The sequence below is a fragment of the Asterias amurensis genome, chromosome 13, assembly GCF_032118995.1.
Source record: "Asterias amurensis chromosome 13, ASM3211899v1".
NCBI lineage: Eukaryota > Metazoa > Echinodermata > Asteroidea > Forcipulatida > Asteriidae > Asterias > Asterias amurensis.
The window spans coordinates 5314784-5330265 of NC_092660.1; the positions used below are offsets into that span (position 1 = coordinate 5314784).

The 15482-nt window shown below is 38.8% G+C and overlaps 1 protein-coding gene across 2 annotated transcripts in view; it reads right to left on the reverse strand.

Moving 5' to 3' along the window:
- Window positions 1–574: 574 nt before the first annotated feature.
- LOC139945715 (uncharacterized) overlaps window positions 575–15482 on the reverse strand; it is a 66824-nt gene continuing 51916 nt past the window's right edge. Inside the window, exons 3-7 of one of the 2 annotated variants that reach the window (XM_071943074.1) lie at window positions 12047–13060; window positions 10854–11278; window positions 9836–9943; window positions 8336–8792; window positions 575–5504 (exon numbers count right to left, since the gene is read on the reverse strand). In XM_071943074.1, coding sequence (XP_071799175.1) covers window positions 5484–5504; window positions 8336–8792; window positions 9836–9943; window positions 10854–11278; window positions 12047–13060 — 2025 coding nt within the window. In that variant the 3' untranslated portion in view covers window positions 575–5483. Of the gene's footprint in view, window positions 8793–9835; window positions 9944–10853; window positions 11279–12046; window positions 13061–15482 lie in introns of both variants that reach the window. The other variant, XM_071943073.1, reaches the window with a different exon arrangement.

The following is a 15482-nucleotide window of genomic DNA, read 5'->3' on the forward strand; positions in this document are numbered from 1 at the left end:
AAAAACTTAAAAGGTTACTTGTCAAAAATTGTGTCAGTTGACGCCTCACTACGTTCTTAATATTAAACAGATGTTCACAGGGAAAGATTTCAAACGCAAACATTTATTCCTTAGCGTCTGTTCAACCATTTCTCCCTTCATGGTTAAACCTACATCATTCAATTATTTGCAGTGCCCCAAATAAACTATCTCATTGTTTTAACTAAATTAATGTGATTTTTGTGTGTGAGGAATAACAAGTGAAGTTACGCCAAGCTTAGGTTATATCATCTATTTAAATAAAGGTGATTTTCGTTTTGGTTTGCTATAACAAACAACTGTTACCTGACGAGTAACTACTTATGTGCTCCAGTTATCTCGGCCCAACTTCATAAAAGCTGTTTACACTGCTAATCAAATTGTTGAGCTTCAAGTAGCAGAATAACATGCCCGATAATGAATAATGTATTACTTCATCATCGATCAAGAAGATTTCATGACGTTCACAATGAGTGGTTTCAATTGTTACGTCTTCATCTGATTACAGGAACTGCCAGCAAGCTAACATATGCTTTGCTTTCGGGACAGTCATCTGTGCTTAGTTTCAGAAAATGAGCAGAAAAAAAATCGCAGCTTTACAAGAAATTGGTCCACATTTACATAAACTGGGTTTTCATCACATGACCAGTGGAACGAGTAAAGTTTACCCTGTAAAGTGTAAGTATATCACACTCTAGCTACATTTTCCAGAAAATACGTGAAATGTTCAATCGGCAATTCATTAACATCATTGCTCATTTTCGCACGGATGGCCGACACAGATCTCTTTAAGAATCGGCCAGCTCAACCTCAAGAAGGGAACCAGTCATAAGCGGTAACACACTAACACATTACCACAGAGCACCTTCCTGTATGAGGGCGTAGCTTTGCTAAGCAAGAATCACTTCTGCTTATAAATTATTGTCGCTGCTGAAAACGCTCGCGAATTAAAAAATCACACTATTCTCTGGAAAATAAAATAAAACCCTGTAACTCTTTTTTCTGGCTGCTTTCTAAAGAAGCCGAGAGACATATCAAGATATTAAGTTATAAAAACAAAAAACAATACTGCATTTTCTTTAAACGGACTTAAAACAAAAAAACAGTACTGCATTTTCTTTAAACGGACTCCATCTACATATACACTGCAGTACCCTGGAATCTGGCTCACTGCCCCCGCTGTCCATTTAGGTTAATAATGATAATTTACATCTTTCACGGAAGATGAAAGAGATAGCAAGAAAATAACGTCCCAATCCAGGCAATTGTCGAGATGTTTGGGGGGGGGGGGGTAACGTATTCAGAGACCGTCACCAATTTAATAGAAATGTCTTCCAAGTACCAGTATACATGTATCATCATATTAATTTGGCGAAGTCCCTTCGGTATTGCCTGTCGGATTCGACTGTAGCGGTAACCAATCTCTCCCCACCCGGCCCCTCTCAGTTGTCATCGTAAATCAACATTAGTCCATAGCAACAGTCTCTACCTAATGATCCCCCAAAAATCATCAGCATCAGATAACAGGATGAGTTGGCAACCTGCCATGTTATTACAGACAATTACTGTGCAAAAAGTACAACGTCCTGACGTTAAGTTGAAACCAGACCCTAAAAAAATTAAGCTGGGAGTAAAGTAATACTTTGCACTGATGGACCTAATGATCTCAGAGTATTTTAGGAAAATACTTTTTTGATTTGCAATCAGCATGCGTGTCATTCCGACAATGCCATGAAGTAATTCCCATTGCATAGGAGTACAAATATTCTCAAGTGACTTTTGCTCTTTCTGGGAGAGGATTACTTTGCAACAAAAACGTGATCGTATTCTTACAGCAAATCTTACCACAAAGTCACACCTATTAGTTGCAGTGCCCAAAGCACACCCATGGCCGTGTCCCAATAATTCTATTTGTGCCTGTTTTTTTTTTTTGTGTTTGGAACCTGACACGCCACATTTTAACAGTTTTCAAAAATGTTCAATACAAAAAAATATCAATAAGTCTTTCTCACCAAACAAAATGTATCGTGCTGGTTTGTGTTGCCTTGTTAGGCATCCTAAAGTAAACAGTATTTCTTGAGTGATAGCTATACTGCCCATTATCTTCAAGTACGCGCTAATCCACCAATCAGATTGGCAGAATGGAGTGGTGATAAAAACCTATATTGCACGGCTAATATCACTACCATGCGTATATTGTGTTCTATGTCACGCGCCAAGTTTGCTTGAAGATAAATACGTTATCACACGCGCGCTCGTGGAAATACGGAAAATATAGCGCGTCTGCGTCCCATATCCAACTCGGCCTTCGGCCTCGTTGGATTATGGGACGCAGAAGCGCTATATTTTTCCGTATTCCACTCGCGCTTGTGTGATAACTTATAGTGTCTTGATAACATGTAGGTCAGTGTACGCTTGATGATTACTTTATAGTACATAAAAAGTAGTGTACATACGATTATGATGCTTTTAGAATCTGAAAATAGATAGTACATGTATGACTTTGGCACTGGAAGAATTAAAGAATAAGGTCACATTACTTTTCAGAACTGATGCTTTTTCCCAACTGTAAGGCATCTTTAACTTCCTACATGTATGCCTTGAATACAAAATCTGAGCTGATCACAAAAGGAGCCGTTATAGTCCATACAAAGAACCCCCAAGTGAGATCAGCGACCCGGTGTTTGGTTGCCATGGTAACCTATCCACTGCTCTTTATAATGACATAATTATTCTGAGTACTGACAGCACAAGGAGCATTTCCAAGTGTTTTGTAGTCTTTACATTAATACTTAATGGGTTTTTTCCCCAACGAATTTGAAACACTTTTTTCTTCTCAAGTGAAATAAAACTGGATGGTTTAAAAAAAGAAATCCCCCCTCTTAACACTTGTTGGTTTCAAGTGAACCCTTCCAACAAAAGGGGCCAATTTCATAGAGCTGCTTAAGCAAAAAATTTGCTTAAGCACGAAATTAGCTTGCTTTTTGTACACATGATACTGGCAAAAATTTCATGCCATATACATTGCTTGTGATTGGTATTTAGCTGTTGTTTACTTAGCATAAAAATTGAGTGGAGTCTTGGCCAGGAATCTGATTTTACTAAGCAAGGATTTTTTTGCTTAAGCACAATTTTGTGCTTAAGCAGCTCTATGAAATTGGGCCCTGATGTATTACCATTCCTTAAAGCTTTTTACAGAGATCCATATCATAACAAGCAAACAAAAAAACTCTCAATTTTGCTTCTAAGAATGTAAGGAGCAACGTTTCTTGATATTTTACTGGCAATTTGGTCTGGTGCCGGAGAGCCCCTGTAGTGTTCATGTAACTTATCCACCCCACCCCGCTTTAAAAGGTGATCCATGTCAGTCAACTAGACAATGATACTGCCACCGTGACTGCTCCTTAACGGTCAAGGGTCAAATATCTCAACAAGTTAAAGGTATGGTAGTACTATCACATTTCTCGATATATCTCTGAAGGAAACTGACCGTGCAGTAACAAAAAACATGAGGTGTAACATCACCAAATTCATACCCTCATTAACATATTTACATATACACAACAGAAATTAGTCATTTCTACAAAGCTATTTGGCGCTTTAAAAATTGTAAAATAAATAATTACTGTACAGTTTTTTTTTTTAAGTTGTTAATCTTTGGTGAACTATATATACTGGGCCAGCTACAAGTACTTACATGTACATATGATACAATTCTAATTTCAGTCATCTTAAACCATAAAAGAAGAAAAAGAAGGGGAAAAAAAAACCCTGATGAAAACACAACCAGCGTTAAAGTTAACAATATGAGTTAAGGGATAAACAATGCTAGTAATCCTGGAAACAGATGTTACACGTGGTTAATACTGACAAATGTAGAACCCTTCCTAAGTATGTAATACAACAAGCCTCTTATTTGGAAGCACGAGTCGTTCTTAACAGACCCCTTTCAGCAGGAATTTAACATAATCAAATAATTTTACAAAGTAAATACATGATACTGTTTCTGAAAATGGGAAGTACAGTTTCCAAAATGATTGTTAGTTATGATCATCCAAAACATGCCGAGCACTTAAAAGAAATTCAACATGATCGGAGGATTATGATGAAAGAATAATTAAAAGTAAGAACATGGTTTCAGAAGTTTTTTTTTCTTTCATAAACACCGTCTCTGTGGATACATAACATAATCCAAAGACATATGTTGCCTTCAAAAATAAAGGGAAACCAGATAAATGATATGACCCTATGTCAGAAAAGTTGGCGCTTCCTGTGTGAGCTTTAGGTGTCACAAATCAGTTTCAGTTGTGGTTCCAGTACAAAAACTGGTACATAAACCGGTTTGGCAAATAGTTGTTCAAATGCTTGGCCAATAAAAAATGAAACGAAACGGACAGGACGGAAGGAAAATAAAACAAGGAAATGTCAAGCTTCACCTGCATAATTGTGACTTGCTTTAACAGAACCCGGAAGTATTTTCTTCATTTTTAATTTTTTTTTCAAAGCAAACTTTTGAACTATAACCAATCTTTGGTCGCCACCGATTTGAAAATGAGAGTAAGGTCTGGTTGTCCCTGGTTACCATGGTTACTGCTATTGTTGGTGGAGCAAGTCATAATAATACATGAAGTGCCTCACTTTAAATGCCTCACTGTTAATCCAAATCATTGTTGTTGTCTTTTTTTTAATTAAGAAAAAAAAACCAATTGAGGTTAGTCTTGTCAAACAAAAACTGAAAGTATAACTTGCAGGAGCTTTTAAGGAAACCATGAAATGCTTCCTTACTTTTTGTTTTCCCTCAGAAAAAAAGGGTGGTTTTATTTAGTCCGAGTACAAGAACCACTCAAAAACAAACACATCATGCTTGGGAAAAGACATACAGGGATGACACTACAGTGACCCCAGGTGACCTCCAGCAGCAGTCATTTGTGTCGTATATCATTTGCATAAACATGCAGATTGCCCCAACCGGTCAAAGGTCAACCGATGAGACAATGAATATGCATGATGACCCGTTAAATATGTAAGGAGTTAGTTGCACAAAGTGAAGGGCTATAGTAGATGATTATGAAATGTGAGAGTTGAAGATCAGACCAGGATGGTGTTTTGTTTCCCCTCCACCCTGGCCCAACTTGTGTTAACAGGAAAAATGAAACTGTTAGGGTGATACCACTTTCCAGAGAGGGGTGGGTAGAAAGTAAGGAGAACAAAAGCAAGCGAGGTGGTGAAACAAAACCAGATACCACCTTTAATGCCTAGATCAAATGCACCATTCCAACTTGGTATTTTTTCTTACCCACCAAATTATCAGCAAGCTAAGGGGGTTCTTTTTTAATTGGGCAGAACGGCTGCTGAAGCTAACTGTGGGGCCTCTACAGTAGGTAGAAGGTCCTTTGTCCATGTACACAGGACCAACTGTGATGAGCAGTTGGCCCCGGAATATGGATAAGGCACCTCTTGTGTCATCAGATGGTCAAGACAGAAACCTACATAGAGGGAAAAATAATGGGATTGTTGAAAACACTGGGTTACAGCACAGAGTTTTATAGAGTTTGCCAGTTACTTTTGCGAGTTCAAGCTATGAAAACAGTTTTGTGTTTGCAGTATATTTATGAATAATTCCTGAAAATGGTGCATAATCGTAAGACTAAGTAGATGGAGTAACATAGGTCAGACTTCATTTGTGCATTCTTAATATTAACATGATTAAGTTTGTTCGTTATAAATCTCTAGATTGGCTTTGTTAGGTGATCACAGTTTAGCACATGCTCTAAAGCTCACATGGACCAGTAGCTTGGAAGTTTATGGAGAGAAAAAAAAACAATATTAATCTGCATGATGATAGGAAGTTAGCATTTTGGATTTTGATGGTTGACAACTGATTTAAAAGAAGGGTCTCTAAGATCAACTTCAGTTTTGTGATGCGCCCATTATCAAAAAAGATAAAGCCCTCATGAAAATGGAGGGGACAAAAAACGAGCCTCTAACCTTAGATTGAATTGATGATGCCAAATGTCACAAAGTTTAATTTCCTTCAAGTGCAATTCTTGTTGAAATCCAATAACGTTCCATGACGCTGAATTTCAATAGACCCTTCCCATGAAATATTTAAATTGCACGTAGCGCGTGCGCACTAATGTTTTGGTTGGCAAAATGAGGGAACATCAAGCTGTTTTGTACACGGCTAATGGGTGCGTGACGCAGACGCGACTGCGCGTCTGCTTAGTGCACAACTCTAAGGGTCCATTGCAGGTCTGTACATTTTTTAGCAACGAATGTTCAGTTCATTGCTGAATTTTGATGACTTTTAATCAAAATGGCATTGCATTTTACCTTTTAACTGGCTCAAAAGTTATTCTCCTTGAACATACCTTCTTCTTTTTTTCAATGACGTCATGTTACAAAAAAATTCTGAAAGAGTATGACATACATTGACTTTTCACACCATTTTAATGTGACGTTCCTTACTCAAAAATTTCCCCCACTTTCATTCGAGAACACTTCATGTATCTATTGGAAAATAAGTGCATCTGAAAACTTAGTTTGATCTTGAAGCCCCATCTTTCAGATAATGTGCCTAATGTACATTAGGGAAGCTTGCAATGTATCATCAACTACAGGTACAAAATGATAAAACAAATTATCTCCAACTACATGTACATGGCAAATGAAACATGTTTTTCCTATTGGCAAGACCTTGGAGGATTAAAATCCATGATACTTGAGCAGACAGGATTATTTTACAACTCCTTAATAATTTGTTTCCAATCTTTCCTTAACTCGTGATAGTTTTCAAAAACAAAACTGGGAAGAAAAAAAACCTGCGCATGAACAAATCAAAACAAAAAAACCTTCATGCATGTTTTAGCGATTCTTGCCTCAGCCAATCAATTTTTTCCTTCTTCTTATCCTTCCTCTGTCTCTCAATGTTTAGAGGGCAGAAGAGAAAGATGAAACGACGGAGGGGATAAAACAACCATACGGAGATTAGGTTTTAAGAATCATATGCATGTGGCATTTGAAAATAGGGACACATGGCAGTGAACCGTTTCTAACAGACATTTCAGCCGTGAGAATCTATGTGTATATTGAAAAATTTACAGTAACATGCTCGTCACAGAACGTACATTGTAGTATTCTAATAAATAATCTTTCAACTCCTAAAATACATGGCAAGAGAGGAAATTGTATCAGCTTCAATGCTCTTCATGAGAATAAAAACAAACATCAGGAGAATTGAGATAAAAACGTGACAACAGTACTATAACATGCCCTAGATAGTTTTATAAATAAAATTATAACTCTACTATACATTAGTGTTAATATTTCTACATGTGCAAAATGTTACACATGTGGAAAGAATTGACTGAAATTGTATGTAGTGTTGCTGCTAGGAAGATCCTAATTTCAACTCCTATGTACACAGTTTCTAGAGTGCATAATTTGCTTATTAACAAGCTATAATTTGTTTGTTCTTCTCAATTTGGGAGCATATTATTTATTTATATTTTCATTAAGCTCTCTCATGATGAATGGAATCTGCCCCTCCTCAATCAATGTGACTGGGTATTTTTTTTCATATTTCTAAAAACCAACATATTATTTGGCAGAATAGCAGGCCTGGAATTTCATTCTCGAAAGGGCAAGGCCATTTTCATTTTGCAAAGGGCACTTCCATTGGAAAATCTTAAAGTCAACGGGAAACTTTTGAAGTGGTACCAGACCAAGGGCCAATGGAGGCCATTGTGTGTAATTCCAGGCCTGGCATAGATCTAAGCACCATAAAGACTTAAAATAAAAGTTAGTAAAGTGAAGGAAAAAAATGCAAAAAAATTAAAGAACTCAAACAGGGTTCTCCGCATATCATTCATACTGTTTGGACCGGTGCCCCAGTAACATTTCCCTTCAGTTAAAACAATTTGCTACTGACTAGCTTAATAAGATTTAATATGATCCCAGACTTTGATGGATTGCATAGCCAAAGAAACCCACGTCTTGGAATTTAATGACAGAATACACCAGTCAGAATATCTACACAGCTGGAATTGGGGCAGATTCAATTTAAAAATGCCTGGGACGGTTTGGGTTAAAAAAAACTCAAGCTGCCATGGATATTATGAGGCAGCTTGTTTAGAAGCACAATAGCAGCTGCTACAAACTCAATGCCCCAAGGCCCAACTGAGAGTCCATAGGGCCTAGGTTATAAAAAAATAAAAAAAATCAACCGAAGGCCAAATAATTTTTATCAATTTTTTTTTTTTCTCTTTGAAATTCTATTTGACTATCATAGATAAAAGCAAAAGACAAACAAACTTGCCAGCAGAAATAGGAGAAGAAAGACCACCAGACTAAGGAAGATTGCGACGATGAACATGACGGCGTGGGTGAAGCGTTGATACTTCTCCTTCTCGGAATCCTCCTTGGTCTTAGGCCCGATCACCGATGGACCTTTCTTGCTCCTCCCGTTGGACACGTGGTGTCGTCTCGCGGCTCTGCTTCCGGTGTTTCCCTGTAGCGTCTTATTGTGCTGTGCCTCCTTGTACGCCTTCATGAACGGGGTGTCCAGAGGAGCCGAGATGTTGGACCTGGTCATGTTCCAGCTCGGGTAGCGGAAGTTGAGATTGAACTTCTGGGCCCAACGGGCGAAGACGGCTTTCTCAGTGACGAAGACGTGGCCGGAGGTGAGATGGGTCTCACTCTGCATGTAGTACTCGCATTCTTTCTTGCCGTCCGACTCGTAGTAATGATACGGCGTTGTGTCATTAGGATGTTCCCTATGAGTGATTGGAAACAAAATGTGATTAGACCAAATTTCCCCCAACGCCCAAATCTATGTTCCCTCCTTCAAATTCAGAGGGGTACATATGTCTACTCAACATTTTGCTCTGAAACATACAAAAATAGTTATAATAATTTATTGGTGTATATTGCCTGTACACAGTCTACTCGACATTTTGTTCTGAAACTTTAAAGGAACACCACACTGCCTGGGATCAGTCATGTTGGTCTTTGAAAAGCGTTTGTAACCATTTGTTATAAAATGCATAGGCCTAGATGGTACGAAAGATGATTTAAAAGTCGAATACAATGATCCATATAAATTTGCCTTGAAGTTGCATGGTTTTCCTTTTACATTGCGACCGTGTTAGTCGACGAGGAAAAAGGAAAGCCACGCAATTTCGAGTGATACTTGTGTGGATCATTATATTCTACTTTTAAAATATCTTTCTAATTATATGCATTTTATAACAAGCGGTTACAAACGCTTTTCAAAGACCAACTCGACCGATCCAAGGCAACGTGTTCCTTTAATAATAGTAAAAACAATTTATTGGTGTAAATATGGCATACACTCAAGTCTACTCAACATTTTGTTCTGAATGTGTATTGCATAAATTTCATAAAATGTACAAGATTACAAAATAATCAAGAAACAATTTAAATAAACAGCAAAATGACAATGATTAAAATGGTAACAGCAAAAAAACACAAAATAAACAAATTGCTTAAAGAATGGGAAATACCACAGTCCATAAAGAATACCACAAGACCCTTACAGAACTTCTCGCTAAAAAAAGAAATAAAGTCAACCCTTTTGTCATCCAGAAAAGACAAAACACAATGGAGACATTTTCAAGCATACCAAAAGGGCAAAAAAGTAAGTACATGTATGATGACTGAATTAAATAATTAATTAATGAACATTATGTACCTGTAAGGCCTACATGTATGTTACATGTAAATTTCAACTGGTGGCAACATAACATGTATTGTCCAGTAATTATTTAAAAAAAAGTTTAACAAAAAGTGGACTCACTCGCAAAATCTTTCATAAATGAGGCCGAACACATCTGTTCTATCACAGGTATCCAGAGCATACAAGAGGGTCATCCAACCTGTGGATAGCCAAGTTTTGGCGTCCTTCCTGCAAAAATATTCAAACAAAGGCAATGATTAATATAAAAAAACTAATTTGTGCTAATACGCTTCACAATAAATAGTGCCCTGCCCTCGATTTGACAAAACTCTTCCTAACTTAAGACTAATCTTAGGACTTAGGACGAGTCCCAACCCTGCACTGTAGCATGCAGACCGTAGATTATTCCTAAGTTAGGACAAGTCACTCGTCCTATCTCGAGATAAGACGAGTCCTAACTCTTTTAAATCCACGGCTGGTCATTGGGCCAATAAAATTCCTTTTAAATCTCTCTTAGCTCCTTGGAGAGAATACAGCTTCAGGCAGCCATGGCACAATATCAATATCAAACACAATATCAACCTTTACCCTCGCAGGTACCCACTAAAATGCCTTGGTGAAGAGATGCAATTATAGTACAGCATCTTGCCCAAGGACACAAGTGACACTCTCTCTGTTGCTGATAACACTGTTGCTGATGTATATACTTACAGTTTTTAAATTTAATATTCACATCTACTCTATTTTTATAATCTCGTAATTGTATATTTGCTGGTTTTTGATGTTTGAATGTATTTTTATATTGTAAACCTAAACACAATTCAGCCTTTTGGCTGCTACGTTTGATTTTTAATAAACCAATAATAATTCAATTCAACACTGGCCCAGAGCTAAGGCCCTGTGAACAAGAATGCTCGGCCGCAACACAACACCTCTTGAGTCCAACAGAACCAAAGCAAATTGGATTTGGATGGGCAAGGAATGATTACGTCCAGCATATTTGCACCAGACAAGTTTTGTGTAAACAGAATGCTAACATTGAGTAGCAAATGCAATTTTTGAATAGAAACTGGTACATTTTGTGTAGCATTTTTGCTGCACAAAGGATGGTGGTAGTTTAGGGTTTATGGACCTTTACCTTGATATGCCTGTGTCAGTCTGGAAGAGGTTCTCAGCAAATGCCATCTTAGTGGAGGACAATGTGTAGAACTGGGTGTCCGTGTACGTCTTGGAGAAGTTCTTGGCGATGGAGTAATGCTTGTCCTTCTTCTTGTCCACCCGGGTGTTGAAGAGCCAGGGGATGATCAGTCGCTCCGCCCTCGTCGACTGGTTGACGAAGATCTGATGCTGGTCAGACTGGCTCTGGTTCAACTTAACCAGGTTGACGTGACCCATGACCCTCGCCGTGGTCTTGGACCCCACGTCGTCCTCGTAGCCACTGATGGGGGCGCTGTTCATGCGTATGACACACGGGTAGCTGTCAATCTCAGCGCCGGCCGTCCGGTTCTGGAGCTGGCCAGAGCTGGAGACAACGGCGCAGGACTTGCAGCGTAAACGCAATTTCTGAGACAAAGAAATTGAGAGGAGTCAACTCTTGTGAAAGCATATAGGACGAGTGCAATGCATTGGGGGCTGCAACGTTTGTAGAAACACATTTCCATTGCAAATCATTTAAAAAAAGTCTCAGACTCAAAAGCAACTTTGCATTGAAGACTGGTTTAACCAGAATGTGGTCGCAAAGTAAACACTAAAGTTGAAACAGGATTCTTGTTAGTTTTCGTACAACAATCAGATACTGAGAATGTGCATTCAACATCAGAGATATTTTTTTTTTAAATATCAGAATGTGGAACGAATGGTTCATTTTAAGGGATGGGCAACCATGGGATTGCCTATTAATATAATATTTAAAGACACTGAACACTATTGGTAATTGTCAAAGACTAGTCTTCACAGTTAGTGTATCTCAACATGCATAAAATAACAAACCTGTGAAAATTTGAGCTCAATCGGTCGTCGAAGTTGCGAGATATTAATGAAAGAAAAAAACACCATTGTCGCACCATGGTCACTCGAAGTTGTGTGCTTTCAGATGCTTTATTTCGAGACCTCAAATTCTAAAACTGAGGTCTCAAAATCAAATTTGTGGAAAATTACTTGTTTCTCGAAAACTACGTCACTTCAGAGTGCGCTGTGTCTCACAATGTTTTAGACTTTCATTACTCGTATTCAAGAAAGGTTTTATGATAATAATTATTTTGAGTAATTACCAATAGTGTCCACTGCCTTTAAGTGTATGAAAGAAAGAAACTGAAACAAGTTTAAACTTACATTTCTGGTCTCAAGCAAGTAGTAACCATCTACTTCAGGCATAGGTGTTGGTGGACGGTATACAACCTTTGGTTTCACCCTATCTGCAGCGGCTCTTGTCGCACTTTGTGCTCCGACCTCCCCACTCCCCTTCGGGTATCTCAAGACTGAGGATCCGCCCAGAACATTCGGCACACTGCCAAAGGTCCTACTGGCGGGCAGTTCTCGAGGAACCGGACTTTGGTTCCGGCTGGATGAAGCCGCCTCCGGAGAGCCCTTCTGGGAACGGCTTCTATTCAATGCATACGTATCACTGAGATTCCTTAATCTGGCGAGTTCCGACTGACTGGCGAGTGCGTGCATGGACAGATCTTTCGAGAATGTTTCGTTCGGGGCGTTGATGATCTCGTTGAGTTCGAGCAGCCGTTTCAGACTGATCTCGGTCTCCTCCCGAATCTTCTGCATATTCTTCTCAAGTGCCGCTATCAAATAGGAACTATTCTTAAATTGGTCGCTCTGCGACAGCATCGCCTTGTCGACCATGGAGGACGTATTACCTAACGATGAGTTGAGTAGACTATTAATGTCCCCGTATCCGGGAGTAGTCCTTGAATCATTGAAACCTAAAAGAGCATTTTTAACTCGGCGTAGAGAGTTGCTTAAATTTTGGACCTGCACGGAGGGTTCTTTTAAAAGGAACTGGCTGAGATTGCTGTTCAATAGCTCGAGTAGATCAAATTTAGTTCTCTCATAGGCGACCACATCGGGCGGGTTGGCATCCAGCTTTAACCGCGCCGTCCGCAATTGGATGTCATTCATGTTTTGAAGGAACAATGGCACTGTAAGGTTCTCGACCGGGAGTTTTAAATAATGTTTTCTTAGCAGCGGTGAAGGGGTGGGTAGGAAGATGGAGTTGTAGACTCGCAGTAGATGCGAATCGTCCTTCCATCTGACGTGGACATGGGAGTAGTAGGCCATGCCCATTAGCATGAAGAGTGAATACCAGAAGATGAAGACGATCAGACGTCTTCGATTCTATGAGCAAAAATACAAAACAAGAATGAGATATGAAAGAAATGGTATAAAATTATTGATAGACATACACTACAGGTACATGTAGGTTATCTCAGTATCTGGGAAAAAAACCCCACCAAAACAAGATCAATCTGCTGTTTGTTCAACATCATTCAGGCAAAGTTTGATTAATTTAAGGAAATGTGATTCCGGTTTTGAGTGATTTTATTCAAATAATATACGTAGAGTGTGTGCTTCTGCCAGCCTAATGATAATCTTGTGGTGAATGAGTCTACATGGTATAACAGTCATCCCTCTTACTATCAAACTATCAACAACTGTGGTTTTAAATTATAGATGAAAATTACAATGTACATATGTACATGTATGCCATCCTGCATACATGTATCATGCCATGCATGCGGTGAATGAGTGTAATTCAGAGCACAGTCTACTTGTACCCTCATACTATTGAACCACTTAATATCACTCACTGTTATTTTGAATGATAGATAAACCATGCCAGCCTGCACAGCGGTGATTGAGTATACAGTATACTACAGTCAGTTTTCTAGACTGACCATTCAATATCATCCACTATGCTTTTGAATAATCACTCAGCCAGCCTGCAATATGATATGATATTTTGACTGCATACATGTACTAACACAGTACACTTTAAGAAGCCTTGCTTTCGATTGATGTTGGATAATTATTCAATCTGTTTGGGTATGACTGAGGCACTGCAGCAATACAGTAATATGAGATGATGCAGTGAATGCATCGAGGCATTCTCTACATACATTGTATTACGCGGTCATGCAGAGACAGAACTTAAGTCAGTTTATACATGGTGGGACTGTCTGTACAGCTCTTAATACCCCCTTCACACCGAACTCGTTCTGAAAAATGTAGTCTTCTTGTTGCAAGATGATACATGTAGTAATGTGCGCGGCAAGGAGGGAGTAAGCGGGGGATCGGGATAGTTGAGTGATGTATAGTCTTGGTGCAAGACGTTGTTATTCACACTATCACTGATAGGGTAGTCTTGGTGCAAGACGTTGTTATTCACACTGTCACTGATAGTGTAGTCTTGGTGTAAGATGTTGTTTAGTGTAGTCTTGGTGTAAGACGTTGTTATTCACACTGTCACTGATAGTGTAGTCTTGGTGTAAGATGTTGTTTAGTGTAGTCTTGGTGTAAGACGTTGTTATTCACACTGTCACTGATAGTGTAGTCTTGGTGTAAGATGTTGTTTAGTGTAGTCTTGGTGTAAGACGTTGTTATTCACACTGTCACTGATAGTGTAGTCTTGGTGTAAGATGTTGTTTAGTGTAGTCTTGGTGTAAGACGTTGTTATTCACACTATCACTGATAGGGTAGTCTTGGTGTAAGATGTTGTTTAGTGTAGTCTTGGTGTAAGACGTTGTTATTCACACTGTCACTGATAGTGTAGTCTTGGTGTAAGATGTTGTTTAGTGTAGTCTTGGTGTAAGACGTTGTTATTCACATTATCACTGATAGGGTAGTCTTGGTGTAAGATGTTGTTTAGTGTAGTCTTGGTGTAAGACGTTGTTATTCACACTGTCACTGATAGTGTAGTCTTGGTGTAAGATGTTGTTTAGTGTAGTCTTGGTGTAAGACGTTGTTATTCACACTGTCACTGATAGTGTAGTCTTGGTGTAAGATGTTGTTTAGTGTAGTCTTGGTGTAAGACGTTGTTATTCACACTGTCACTGATAGTGTAGTCTTGGTGTAAGATGTTGTTTAGTGTAGTCTTGGTGTAAGACGTTGTTATTCACACTATCACTGATAGGGTAGTCTTGGTGTAAGATGTTGTTTAGTGTAGTCTTGGTGTAAGACGTTGTTATTCACACTATCACTGATAGGGTAGTCTTGGTGTAAGATGTTGTTTAGTGTAGTCTTGGTGCAAGACGTTGTTATTCACACTATCACTGATAGGGTAGTCTTGGTGCAAGACGTTGTTATTCACACTGTCACTGATAGGGTAGTCTTGGTGTAAGATGTTGTTTAGTGTAGTCTTGGTGTAAGACGTTGTTATTCACACTATCACTGATAGGGTAGTCTTGGTGTAAGATGTTGTTTAGTGTAGTCTTGGTGTAAGACGTTATTCAGATTATCACTGATAGGGTAGTCTGATAGTGTGAATAACAATGTCTTGCATTTTGCAAATTGTAATGAGAATGAGTGATGGGGGCACAGCTAGACAGAACTTGGTAACCCCCCCCCCCCCTCAATAAGATGAGCCAGTGGATTTATCGTTAAACCACATTGGGTTAACTCTTTATTTACCAAATGTTTTGGACGTAAACCACTGATGCCCACCTTGTTTGACCACTCAAGTGTGAAGAAAATTCTCACACAAGAGAAACTTTCAATCAAAGGTCAATCTGACAATCTCTATTATCACCTTCCTTTACAA